This window comes from Dendropsophus ebraccatus, chromosome 12 (assembly GCF_027789765.1).
Source record: "Dendropsophus ebraccatus isolate aDenEbr1 chromosome 12, aDenEbr1.pat, whole genome shotgun sequence".
Classification (NCBI taxonomy): Eukaryota; Metazoa; Chordata; class Amphibia; order Anura; family Hylidae; genus Dendropsophus; species Dendropsophus ebraccatus.
The window spans coordinates 86733775-86748655 of NC_091465.1; the positions used below are offsets into that span (position 1 = coordinate 86733775).

At 47.9% G+C, this 14881-nt stretch overlaps 1 protein-coding gene across 6 annotated transcripts in view; it reads left to right on the forward strand.

Moving 5' to 3' along the window:
- The first annotated feature begins 3351 nt into the window (after window positions 1-3351).
- The window catches only part of LOC138768843 (chloride channel protein ClC-Kb-like), a 28123-nt gene continuing 16593 nt past the window's right edge, over window positions 3352-14881 (forward strand). The window contains exons 1-4 of one of the 6 annotated variants that reach the window (XM_069946804.1): window positions 6625-7015; window positions 7063-7252; window positions 14255-14413; window positions 14500-14628. In XM_069946804.1, coding sequence (XP_069802905.1) covers window positions 14314-14413; window positions 14500-14628 — 229 coding nt within the window. In that variant the 5' untranslated portion in view covers window positions 6625-7015; window positions 7063-7252; window positions 14255-14313. Of the gene's footprint in view, window positions 3373-4444; window positions 4469-6624; window positions 7320-14254; window positions 14414-14499; window positions 14629-14881 lie in introns of those variants that run through there. The other 5 variants (XM_069946805.1, XM_069946807.1, XM_069946808.1 and 2 more) reach the window with 5 other exon arrangements.

A 14881-nucleotide genomic window follows, 5' to 3' on the forward strand; every position in this document is an offset into this window, starting at 1 on the left:
ATGGCGCTCATAGCCAAGAACATGTGCCACCACATAGATACCCCACAGTTACCAAGCAGGGGGCTGGGAAAGCTGGGTGACAACCAGAGGGCAATACTAATCGTGAAGGTTCTGGGGATGCGGCTCTGCTAGGTGAGGGGTTAACGCAGGGTGGGACACAGAGAAAGACGCAAACACAGCGCCCCCTCCCCTCCACCCCTCATCCTCTGTGTTACATTGTTACCTATTATGGAAACTGTAAAATGACTGATCCCAACTGATCCCGGGATCATGAGGAAGAGTGACCGGAAAGACAGGACAAGCGCCGCACAGGGGGCTGAGTCACCGGCTGAAAACAGTCTCTCACAGGGGGACCTAGATATCCGACGCACAAAGTCACCGGCTGAAAACAGTCCCTCACAGGGGGACCTAGATACCCGACGCACAAAGTCACCGGCTGAAAACAGTCTCTCACAGGGGGACCTAGATATCCGACGCACAAAGTCACCGGCTGAAAACAGTCCCTCACAGGGGGACCTAGATACCCGACACACAAAGTCACCGGCTGAAAACAGTCCCTCACAGGGGGACCTAGATATCCGACGCACAAAGTCACCGGCTGAAAACAGTCTCTCACAGGGGGACCTAGATATCCGACGCACAAAGTCACCGGCTGAAAACAGTCTCTCACAGGGGGACCTAGATATCCGACGCACAAAGTCACCGGCTGAAAACAGTCCCTCACAGGGGGACCTAGATACCCGACGCACAAAGTCACCAGCTGAAAACAGTCTCTCACAGGGGGACCTAGATACCCGACGCACAAAGTCACCGGCTGAAAACAGTCCCTCACAGGGGGACCTAGATATCCGATGCACAAAGTCACCGGCTGAAAACAGTCCCTCACAGGGGGACCTAGATACCCGACGCACAAAGTCACCGGCTGAAAACAGTCCCTCACAGGGGGACCTAGATATCCGATGCACAAAGTCACCGGCTGAAAACAGTCACTCACAGGGCGACCTAGATACCTGATGCACACAGTCACCGGCTGAAAACAGTCCCTCACAGGGGGACCTAGATACCTGACGCACAAAGTCACCTGCTAAAAACAGTCTCTCACAGGGGGACCTAGATATCCGACGCACAAAGTCACCGGCTGAAAACAGTCCCTCACAGGGGGACCTATATACCTGACGCACAAAGTCACCGGCTGAAAACAGTCCCTCACAGGGGGACCTAGATACCTGACGCACAAAGTCACCAGCTGAAAACAGTCACTCACAGGGGGACCTATATACCTGACGCACGCAGTCACCGGCTGAAAACAGTCACTCACAGGGGGACCTATATACCTGACGCACACAGTCACCAGCTGAAAACAGTCACTCACAGGGGGACCTATATACCTGACGCACACAGTCACCAGCTGAAAACAGTCCCTCACAGGGGGACCTAGATACCTGACGCACAAAGTCACCGTCTGGAAACAGTCCCTCACAGGGGGACCTAGATACCTGACGCACAAAGTCACCGTCTGGAAACAGTCCCTCACAGGGGGACCTAGATACCTGACGCACAAAGTCACCGTCTGGAAACAGTCCCTCACAGGTGGACCTAGATACCTGACGCACACAGTCACCAGCTGGAAACAGTCCCTCACAGGGGGACCTAGATATCTGACGTACACAGTCACCGTCTGGAAACAGTCTCTCACAGGGGGAACTAAATATCTGACGTACACAGTCACCAGCTGAAAACAGTCCCTCACAGGGGGACCTAGATACCTGATGCACACAGTCTGGTTGCTATGGGCAACCCTTGACATGGTGACTTTCTAAACGTATATCAACCTTTAACATCCGCTCCTTGACAACCTACAGACAATAGAAGGGAGCGACACAAGACTGCAGGATCAGACACAGGGGTTCAGTTTGTTACCATGGAGACACATAGTTCAGCGCTGTATACAGCAGGATCACACTGTACAGGGGTTCAGTCTGTTACCATGGAGACACATAGTTTGGCGCTGTATACAGCAGGATCACACTGCACAGGGGTTCAGTCTGTTACCATGGAGACACATAGTTCAGCGCTGTATACAGCAGGATCACACTGTACAGGGGTTCAGTCTGTTACCATGGAGACACATAGTTTGGCGCTGTATACAGCAGGATCACACTGCACAGGGGTTCAGTCTGTTACCATGGAGACACATAGTTCAGCGCTGTATACAGCAATATCACACTGCACAGCGGTTCAGTCTGTTACCATGGAAACACATATTTCAGTGCTGTATACAGCAGCAGAAGACTATTTCTGTGTATAGCTGTTACATATTTTTTGCTTAAAATAAATTGGAGCAAGTGTTCCCACACTAACATAAGGCGGCCATTATACGGAGAGGTCAATGCACCATCCCCCATGACACCTGACCTCCATGACTGGTTGTCATCACTACTGGAAGATGTCGCCAAACATCCGAAAACCTTGCCTTAAATCTTTCCTGATGATTCTGACCCCACAACAGCAGTAAAAGTTACAACAAAGATGAAGAAACGTCAGGAATGTAACAACCTGTTATCACATAAACATGGGAAATGGGGGGGTCATAGAGAGGAGCGGCCCTGCCACAGCGCAAAAACGAAACAGCCATGTGATGCCAGGCACACCCCAACATAGGGCAAGACCCAGTCATGTGATGTCGGGTACAACCCAACATAGGGCAAGACCCATACAGTCATGTGACACTGGGTACCCCCCAATACAGGGCAAGACCCATACAGTCATGTGACACTGGGTACCCCCCAATACAGGGCAAGACCCAAACAGTCATGTGACGCCGGGTACACTCCAACACAGGGCGAGACCCAGTCATGTGACGCCGGGTACCCCCCCAACACAGGAAAAGACCCAGTCATGTGACGCCATGTACACTCCAACACAGGGCGAGACCCAGTCATGTGACACCAGGTACACCCCAACACAGGGCGAGACCCAGTCATGTGATACCAGGTACACCCCAACACAGGGCGAGACCCAGTCATGTGATACCAGGTACAACCCAACACAGAGCGAGACCCAGTCATGTGATACCAGGTACAACCCAACACAGGGCGAGACCCAGTCATGTGATACCAGGTACAACCCAACACAGGGCGAGACCCAGTCATGTGATACCAGGTACAACCCAACACAGGGCGAGACCCAGTCATGTGATACCAGGTACACCCCAACACAGGGCGAGACCCAGTCATGTGATACCAGGTACACCCCAACACAGGGCGAGACCCAGTCATGTGATACCAGGTACAACCCAACACAGGGCGAGACCCAGTCATGTGATACCAGGTACAACCCAACACAGGGCGAGACCCAGTCATGTGATACCAGGTACAACCCAACACAGGGCGAGACCCAGTCATGTGACGCCGGGTACACCCCAACACAGGGCGAGACCCAGTCATGTGACGCCGGGTACACTCCACCATAGGGTCCCACATAATTAGCAGGGGTGGTCGGGGGTCTCACCGCCCTACTCTTTTTCAAGCAATGATAAAAGGGGATGAGGTGGAGTCAACTGAAACAAATGGAGGGGCCATATCTGCAGTATGACCTGAGACTTGTAGTGATCGAGCAGATTGTGTGATTACACCGTCACAGTCGTCTGGACATACATGGCGGTGTCTGCGGAGAGAGAGACGGACAGCTGCAAACTCCAAAGCTTAGTAATGATGAGTCACTGCCTGCCCTGAGCCGTGACATCAGCCGGACCTGCGCCCAAGTATCAGATCTACAAGCAGAGGACAGGGGTGTAATAATCTGCAGGATATATCACTATGTATCAGGAGGTAAAGAGGACAGAGCGATGTTCTGCAGATCTGTAGAGAGGTCAGGGGTGTAATAATCTGCAGGATATATCACTATGTATCAGGAGGTAGGGAGGACAGAGCGATGTTCTGCAGATCTGTAGAGAGGTCAGTGATGTAATAATCTGCAGGATATGTCCCTGTCAGGAGGTAGAAAGGACAGAGCGATGTTCTGCAGATCTGTAGAGAGGTCAGGGGTGTAATAATCTGCAGGATATATCAATATGCATCTGTCAGGAGGTAGAGAGGACAAAGCGATTTTCTTCAGATCTGTAGAGAGGTCAGGGGTGTAATAATCTGCAGGATATATCACTATGTATCAGGAGGTAAAGAGGACAGAGCGATGTTCTGCAGATCTGTAGAGAGGTCAGTGGTGTAATAATCTGCAGGATATGTCACTGTCAGGAGGTAGAAAGGACAGAGCGATGTTCTGCAGATCTGTAGAGAGGTCAGGGGTGTAATAATCTGCAGGATATATCAATATGCATCTGTCAGGAGGTAGAGAGGACAGAGCGATGTTCTGCAGATCTGTAGAGAGGACAGGGGTGTAATAATCTGCAGGATATATCACTACGAGGAGGTAGAGAGGACAGAGCGATGTTCTGCAGATCTGTAGAGAGGTCAGAAGTGTAATAATCTGCAGGATATATCAATATGCATCTGTCAGGAGTTAAAGGCGCAATGTTCTGCCGATGTGCAGATCTCTAGAGAGCTCAGCGGTGTAATGATCTGCAGATGATGAGATCTGGGCTGCTGTTTGTTGTGGCTGTGATGTAGCAGAGCTCTCCCGCTGGTGTCGCTTCCTTTGTCACTTGTTGTCATTCACTTTCATTAAATGTTGTCACAACACAGGGCCCTATTGCCACAACATGTGTGTGTGTGTGTGTGTGGGGGGGGGGGGGGGAGTATCGGATGCAGCGGGCGCGGTGATTGTGGGGATTTAACGTTAATCGTCTCCATTGTCTCCTCGTTCTCGGAGAATGACACCAGTTGATGGCGGATCCGCGGTGACATTGATATCTGCTGCAGATCCTGTACGTGTGAATAAAGGAAAGAAATGCGTCGGCCACTGATACAGGGGCACAGAGCCCCAGAATAATGGGGGGACCCCCAACCTGGCCCACTCCACATTACTTATGGGGTCAGTGTGTGGTGGTCTCGCCCACAACTCACTGTGATCTGGAGGATCGGCCCCTCCTCCTCCTGGGATGAAGGTGACTGAGCTGGAATTCTCGCCCCGGGGCCGGTTCTGCCTGACTTCTCAAGGACGTAGTAATATTGTCTATAAACCCGGGAGGAGGGCGGAGGGCACTGGGAGGGGGGAGGTAGTGCTGGTCCCAGGAGAAGGAAGGCACTAGGGGACAGCGGGTAGTGCCAGTCCCAGGAGGAGGGCACAGAGGGGGCAGCAAGTAGTGCTGTTCCAAGGAGGAGGAGGAAGGCACCAGGGGGGCAGCAGGTAGTGCCAGTCCAAGGAGGAGTAAGAGGGCACCAGGGGGGCAGCAGGTAGTGCCAGTCCAAGGAGGAGTAAGAGGGCACCAGGGGGGCAGCAGGTAGTGCCAGTCCAAGGAGGAGTAAGAGGGCACCAGGGGGGCAGCAGGTAGTGCCAGTCCAAGGAGGAGTAAGAGGGCACCAGGGGGGCAGCAGGTAGTGCCGGTCCAAGGAGGAGTAAGAGGGCACCGGGGGGGCAGCAGGTAGTGCCAGTCCAAGGAGGAGTAAGAGGGCACCAGGGGGGCAGCAGGTAGTGCCAGTCCAAGGAGGAGTAAGAGGGCACCAGGGGGGCAGCAGGTAGTGCCAGTCCAAGGAGGAGTAAGAGGGCACCAGGGGGGCAGCAGGTAGTGCCAGTCCAAGGAGGAGTAAGAGGGCACCAGGGGGGCAGCAGGTAGTGCCAGTCCAAGGAGGAGGAGTAGGACACCAGGGGGGCAGCAGGTAGTGCAGGTCCTAGGAGGAGTAAGAGGGCACCAGGGGGGCAGCAGGTAGTGCCAGTCCAAGGAGGAGTAAGAGGGCACCAGGGGGGCAGCAGGTAGTGCCAGTCCAAGGAGGAGTAAGAGGGCACCAGGGGGGCAGCAGGTAGTGCCAGTCCAAGGAGGAGTAAGAGGGCACCAGGGGGGCAGCAGGTAGTGCCGGTCCAAGGAGGAGGAGTAGGACACCAGGGGGGCAGCAGGTAGTGCAGGTCCTAGGAGGAGTAAGAGGGCACCAGGGGGGGAAGCAGGTAGTGCAGGTCCCAGGAGAAGGGCAGAGAGGAGGCAGCAGGTAGTGCCGGTGCTAGAAGGATGAGGAGGGTACCAGGGGGGCAGCAGGTAGTGCTGGTCCCAGGAGGAAGGCACAGAGGAGGCAGCAGGTAGTGCTGGTCCCGGGAGGAAGGCACAGAGGAGGCAGCAGGTAGAGCTGGTCCCAGGAGGAGGGGGGTACCGGAGGGCGGGGGTCCCAGGAGGGGGGGGGGGGGGTCAGCAGGTGGGGCCATTCCTAGGAGAAGGAGGACACCAGGGGGCAGCAGGTAGAGCCGGTCCCAGGAGGAGGGGGGTACCGGAGGGGGGGGGGGGGTCCCAGGAAGGGGGGGGGGGGGTCAGCAGGTGGGGCCAGTCCTAGGAGAAGGAGGACACCAGGGGGCAGCAGGTAGAGCCGGTCCTAGGAGGACGGCACCAGGGGGGCAGCAGGTAGTGCCAGTCCCAGGAGGAGGAGGAGGGCACAGAGAAGGCAGCAGGTAGTGCTGGTCCCAGGAGGAGAGGGGTACCGGAGGGGGGGGTCAGCAGGTGGGGCCAGTCCTAGGAGAAGGAGGACACCAGGGGGCAGCAGGTAGAGCCGGTCCTAGGAGGACGGCACCAGGGGGCAGCAGGTAGTGCCAGTCCCAGGAGGAGGGCACCAGGGGGCAGCAGGTAGTGCCAGTCCCAGGAGGAGGGCACCAGGGGGCAGCAGGTAGAGCCGGTCCTAGGAGGACGGCACCAGGGGGCAGCAGGTAGTGCCAGTCCCAGGAGGAGGGCACCAGGGGGCAGCAGGTAGAGCCGGTCCTAGGAGGAGGAGGAGGGCACAGAGAAGGCAGCAGGTAGTGCTGGTCCCAGGAGGAGGAGGAGGGCACAGAGAAGGCAGCAGGTAGAGCCGGTCCTAGGAGGACGGCACCAGGGGGCAGCAGGTAGTGCCAGTCCCAGGAGGAGGGCACCAGGGGGCAGCAGGTAGAGCCGGTCCAAGGAGGAGGAGGAGGGCACAGAGAAGGCAGCAGGTAGTGCCAGTCCCAGGAGGAGGGCACCAGGGGGCAGCAGGTAGAGCCGGTCCAAGGAGGAGGAGGAGGGCACAGAGAAGGCAGCAGGTAGTGCTGGTCCCAGGAGGAGGAGGCACCTGTGGAGCAGCACAGAATCCTTTAGTCCCTCAGAGGACAGCACCACTCGTCACCTGGACAGAACCAGCACCCGGTGAGTCCTAAGCGAGGGGGGTACCTGCTGAGATATCTGGAGGCAAAGCTGGGGGATAACCTGTGAGGTGAGAAATGTGATTGCAGCCATTTTGGTGTGGGGACAGGGGGGCTACAGAAGACGTGAAATCTCCAGAAATGGTTATATATCCTGAGTGAGGGTCTGCAACCTGAGAGCTAACAGAGAAGCAGCAGAACTGTGATTGCAGCTGTGGAAGTGACTGGAGGATCTGACTCTCCCAGGACTCCCATGCTGACTCTCTCCAGTTCTATGTTGAGCTGTATCATTATATATTGCAGCACTGTGTATCCTCTGATGTCCAGTAGGGGGCACAACGCTCTCTCTATCACTAAGTACAGATACCTTTCATATCTGCAGCTTCCTCTCCAGAAGTGGCGCTCGTCTCTGCTGCTTATTACGTTATCAGCGGCCGGTGATTATTAATAGTGAGGAATGTTAGAGATTAATGGCGGACAGACGATAAAGGAGGCGACGACAGAGCGAAGATCAGATACACAGACAGTGACACAGAGGCTGAGCCCCAGAACAGTGACCTTCATGTGTCCACAGCTATTCCTGTGCATAGTACCACTTCTGTCCTGTATACTGGGTGTAATCCTCAGTATATTTATACAGTGCACAGTACCACTTCTCCTGTCCTGTATGCTGGGTGTAATCCTCAGTATATATATATATATATACAGTGCACAGTACCACTTCTCCTGTCCTGTATGCTGGGTGTAATCCTCAGTATATATATATATACAGTGCACAGTACCACTTCTCCTGTCCTGTATGCTGGGTGTAATCCTCAGTATATATATATATATATATATATATATATATATATATATATATATATAGTGCACAGTACCATTTCTCCTATCCTGTATGCTAGGTGTAATCCTCAGTATATATATACAGTGCACAGTACCATTTCTCCTATCCTGTATGCTAGGTGTAATCCTCAGTATATATATATATATATATATATATATATATATACATACATACATATATACAGTGCACAGTACCACTTCTATCCTGTATGCTGGGTGTTATCCTCTGTATATAGGGACAATGCACAGTACCACTTCTCCTGTATGCTGGATGTAATCCTTAGTATATATGAACAGTGCACAGTACTACTTCTATTTTCCTGTTGATACAGTGCACAGTACCACCTCTCTTTTCCTGTTTATACCGTGCACAGTACTACTTCTCACATCTAAGGTTTTGGGTTATTCTGGCTTCCATCCTATCCACTGTATTGTTGGCAGTGGTGGCAAATCTTGTTGTCTGTCTCTACCTGGTGGTAGATTTTAGGTATTGCAGATTTCTCTTATATTTTTTGGGCCCCTCTCAGTAAACATATGGGACCTCAGGATTGCATCATGAAAATGAATAGACTCTGCATACACGGGGTCACACACACACAGGACGACTGTCCCCTTACTTTTCTGGCCAATCACAGCACTTACTTCTCTCTACTATACCATGACATAGTGACTAGAAGTGCACTGCACATATCAGGACATAACATGCAAGGTGCTCTGTGAATAGGAAAGAAAGAAAGAAACAAACAGGAGCCGAAAGGGTAACATCACAAAAGCAGCCCTGGTCTAAGCAGGGGTAGGCTGTACAGACAATAGTACCTCAAGGGACAGTAGGTGGTCAGAGATAAGAGGGAAGCCTTGACTTACCTTTTATGCACAGCATGAACCCTCTAATGGGTGCAGTCTCTCTCCTGTTAACACTATCTAAACCCCACCCCTTTTCTTGAGTTCAGTCTCTGCGTTCTCTGGGCTCTGACCTCACTTCCTGTGTTTAGTCTCTGCACTCTGATCTCACTTCCTGTGTTCAGTCTCTGCACTCTGGCCTAACTTCCTGTGTTCAGCTTCTGCACTCTCTGGGCTCTTATCTTACTTCCTGTGTTTAGTCTCTGCGCTCTCTGGGCTCTGACCTCACTTCCTGTGTTCAGTCTCTGCACTCTCTGGGCTCTGACCTCACTTCCTGTGTTCAGTCTCTGCACCTCTGCATTCTCTGGGCTCTGACCCCCCCTTCCTGTATTCAGTCTCTGCACTCTCTGGGCTCTGACCTCACTTCCTGTGTTCAGTCTCTGCACTCTCTGGGCTCTGATCTCACTTCCTGTGTTCAGTCTCTGCACTCTCTGGGCTCTGACCTCACTTCCTGTGTTCAGTCTCTGCATTCTCTGGGCTCTAAACTCACTTCCTGTGTTCAGTCTCTGCACTATGAAATCTCTTCCTGTGTTCAGTCTCTGCATTCTCTGGGCTCTGACCTCACTTCCTGTGTTCAGTCTCTGCACTCTGACCTCACTTCCTGTGTTCAGGCTCTGCACTCTCTGGGCTCTGACCTCACTTCCTGTGTTCAGCTTCTGCACTCGGACCTCACTTCCTGTGTTCAGTCTCTGCACTCTGACCTCTCTTCCTTTGTTCAGCTTCTGCACTCGGACCTCACTTCCTGTGTTCAGTCTCTGCACTCTGACCTCACTTCCTGTGTTCAGGCTCTGCACTCTCTGAGCTCTGACCTCACTTCCTGTTTTCCATCTTGGTCTCCCTGATGCTAGAGATGAAACATACTAACAGAGAGTGGGCAGCAGATTGCAGAGATGGGAGACCCCTAGTGGCCAAGACATAAGAGCTCTTTCCCTGGGGTAAGGAGTGAGATAACATGGAGGGAAGTCAGGGATAGCACAGGGACCATAGTAGGGGCTTATAATAGGGGGATCAGAGACCCTGACATCAGTGATGAGAAACAGTATATTATATTATAGTAAACTGACATCACATAGTATTATAGTGTATTATAGTACGGTGTATTACTTTACACTATACATTATATTACAGTATATTATTCTACATAATATTTATAGTATATTACATTATATTACCCTACATCACAGTATATTACATTACACTATGATATACAGTATAGTATATTATGTTACAGTACAGTACAGTGGTACCTTGGTTTAAGAGTAACTTGGTTTAAGAGCGTTTTGAAAGAAGAGCTCACAGTTTTTCAAAATTGTAATTTGGTTTAAGAGCATTGCTTTGGTGTAAGAGCTTCCTGTACTGGGTGGGAGCAGGAGGGGGGGCTTCTCAGGTTCTGCATAGCGGGGTCTACAGCCCTGTACTCTGACCCAGGAAGTCTCCCTCACCTTCCAAATCATAGCAGATCCACTTCAGGCTGGGGCTTGCATCAGGGGACAGGACTGTGGAGGTAATCTCTCCATAGCTGTAACCCCTCTCTCCCCAGACAGAGAGCGCTGCATGTATGTGCCCACATCTGCCCTGCTTATTCCCTCCTGCTCCCTGCAGTCTCTATCAGTCCTGATTGGTCCAGGCTGAACACACCCCTTCCCCATTGCTGTCATGTGACCACACAGACCTCTGACAGCAGCCCTGCTTCTCTATTGTAGCCTGTTGTACTACACTACTGCATTATGGGGATCTGCAGTCCCATCCCAGCAGTTTTATCAGGGTTATGCAGTTACTATACATTATACACCACATGCTGATTGCCATACTGTACAGTAACTTATATATCACATACCCAGCTGCTGCTGTGTTATCAGGGTTATACAGTTACTATACATTATATACCACATGCTGCTATACTGTACAGTAACTTATATATCACATATCCAGCTGCTGTGTTATCAGGGTTATACAGTTACTATAGATTATACACCACATGCTGATTGCTATACTGTACAGTAACTTATATATCACATATTCAGCTGCTGTGTTATCAGGGTTATACAGTTACTATACATTATACACCACATGCTGCTATACTGTACAGTAACTTATATATCACATATCCCGATGCTGCTGTGTTATCAGGGTTATACAGTTACTATACATTATATACCACATGCTGATTGCTATACTGTACAGTAACTTATATATCACATATCCCGCTGCTGCTGTGTTATCAGGGTTATACAGTTACTATACATTATACACCACATGCTTCTATACTGTACAGTAACTTATATATCACATATCCTGCTGCTGTCTTATCAGGGTTATACAGTTACTATACATTATATACCACATGCTGCTATACTGTACAGTAACTTATATATCACATATACAGCTGCTGCAGTGTTATCAGGGTTATACAGTTACTATACATTATATACCACATGCTGCTATACTGTACAGTAACGTATACATCACATATCCAGCTGCTGTGTTATCAGGGTTATACAGTTACTATACATTATACACCACATGCTGATTGCCATACTGTACAGTAACTTATATATCACATATTCAGCTGCTGTGTTATCAGGGTTATACAGTTACTATACATTATACACCACATGCTGCTATACTGTACAGTAACTTATATATCACATATCCCGCTTCTGCTGTGTTATCAGGGTTATACAGTTACTATACATTATATACCACATGCTGATTGCTATACTGTACAGTAACTTATATTTCACATATCCAGCTGCAGTGTTATCAGGGTTATACAGTTACTATACATTATACACCACATGCTGCTATATTGTACAGTAACTTATATATCACATATCCAGCTGCTGTGTTATCAGGGTTATACAGTTACTATACGTTATACACCACATGCTGATTGCTATACTGTATAGTAACTTATATATCACATATCCCGCTGCTGCTGTGTTATCAGGATTATACAGTTACTATACATTATATACCACATGCTGATTGCTATACTGTACAGTAACTTATATATCACATATCCCGCTGCTGCTGTGTTATCAGGATTATACAGTTACTATACATTATACAACACATGCTGATTGCTATACTGTACAGTAACTTATATATCACATATCCAGCTGCTGTGTTATCAGGGTTATACAGTTACTATACATTATACACCACATGCTTCTATACTGTACAGTAACTTATATATCACATATCCTGCTGCTGTCTTATCAGGGTTATACAGTTACTATACATTATATACCACATGCTGCTATACTGTACAGTAACTTATATATCACATATACAGCTGCTGCAGTGTTATCAGGGTTATACAGTTACTATACATTATATACCACATGCTGCTATACTGTACAGTAACGTATACATCACATATCCAGCTGCTGTGTTATCAGGGTTATACAGTTACTATACATTATACACCACATGCTGATTGCCATACTGTACAGTAACTTATATATCACATATTCAGCTGCTGTGTTATCAGGGTTATACAGTTACTATACATTATATACCACATGCTGCTATACTGTACAGTAACATATATCACATATCCAGCTGCTGCTGTGTTATCAGGGTTATACAGTTACTATACATTATACACCACATGCTGCTATACTGTACAGTAACTTATATATCACATATCCCGCTTCTGCTGTGTTATCAGGGTTATACAGTTACTATACGTTATACACCACATGCTGATTGCTATACTGTATAGTCACTTATAATATCACATATTCTGCTGTTTCTGAATGTTTCTTTCATCTGTTTTACATGTTATTCAGAATATAAAGTCATATATATATATATATATATATATATATATACAAAAAGGTTCACAGTAGAGAGACCAAATATCCTCAGTGTCTATACAGCACAATACTATTTTGTACCCCTAGCTGTCTCTCTACCAATATACACAGACAAACCCACCAAAATGATAGATACACAAAGAAATTATGGGCATAAGATCTGAATCCTTACAAAAATATTTTATTTACCATGATTGTATTAATGTCATGATAAAAACAATGTTTAAAAACTATGAATAAAAGGTATATACATTTTTAAAAACAACCAAATTCCAATAAAATTGCATATATTTTATAACAGACCACATAGACTGAATGGATCAACATATACTGAGTGCCACAAGATTATCTAGTAAAGTACCAGTATAGTTGTAAACATAGACTTAATTGGGTAAACCTCTATTTAACCAGTATTGTACCAAAATATGAAGAGAAAAACACCTTTAGTCCTGTGGACACTCACCCATTCTTACTATAGAGGTCACAGCTGTCCCTACGTACGTTTCGCTTCAACCGGGCTTTCTCAGGGAACTCTCTTATGCCCATAATTTCTTTGTGTATCTAGAATATAAAGTCAGTATTTTTGGGGTGTGGAACCATTTGTCTGAATTTATATGATTTGTTATGGGAAAATTTGCTTTGGTTTAAGGGTGGATTTGGATTACAAGCGCGGTCCAGGAACGAATTATGCTCATAATCCAAGGCACCACTGTATCTTACATTACAGTATGATATATTACAGTAGAGTATATTATGTTACAGTATGATATATTAAATTTCAGTATCATATATTATATTACAGTATATTACATTACAGTATGATATATTACGTTACAGTATATTACATTACAGTATTATATATTACATTACAGTATATTACAGTACAGTATGATATATTACAGTATGATATATTATGTTACAGTACAGTATATTACATTACAGTATGATATAGTACAGTATGATATATTATGTTACAGTAAAGTATATTACATTACAGTATGATTTATTACGTTACAGTATATTACGTTACAGTATGATATATTACTGGTACATTACAGTAGGATATATTATGTTACAGTATGATATATTATGTTACAGTACAGTATATTACATTACAGTATGATATATTACAGTATGATATATTACTGGTACATTACAGTATGATTTATTACATTACAGTATGATATATTACTGGTACATTACAGTAGGATATATTATGTTACAGTACGGTATATTACTTTACAGTATATTGCATTACAGTGTAATATATTACATTATAGTATATTACATTACGGTACAGTACATTATACAGGTTCCCTGTATGTCACTTGTTTGGTCGGTTCCTTGGATACAAGGACCTTGAGGTGCCTATATAATCTACAGGCGGAGCCCCCCACCCTGTAACCTTCATCTCTATTATATTACATCTCCTGTATTAGACCCTCGGCCAGTCCATTGTAAGCTGTGGCCCCGGGAGTCTGTGGCTGGAGCCGGCACCATGGAGTCCCTGGTGATTGAGCAGGGGGATGAGGAGGATAGAATGCTGGCGCGGAAAGATGTTCTGAGGCCGTTCCCCAAAACACGGAGGACAATGAAAGGTGAGAGTGGTGATGTAGCAGAGCTGAGGGGTTACGGGCGGAGATCCCCTATAAGATGGACCCTGAGCTCTTCCTCCTTCCTGCAGCGTTCCTCCTGGGGGTGAAGGGAATCCTGTTCCGTGTCGGGGATGACTGGTATTTCCTCTTCGCTCTGGGGGTCATCATGGCGCTGATCAGCTTCACCATGGACTTCACTGTCTCCAAACTGCTGAACGGTATTTTCTTTTATGTCTTATGGTGACTGGTGGAGGAGCATTATATAACCAGCACTGCCCCCCATGAGATCCCGCTATGTGTTATGGTGACTGGTGGAGGAGCGTTATATAACCAGCACTGCCCCCCATAAGATCTATGTGTTATGGTGACTGGTGGAGGAGCGTTATATAACCAGCACTGCCCCCCATAAGATCTATGTGTTATGGTGACTGGTGGAGGAGCATTATATAACCAGCACTGCCCCCCATGAGA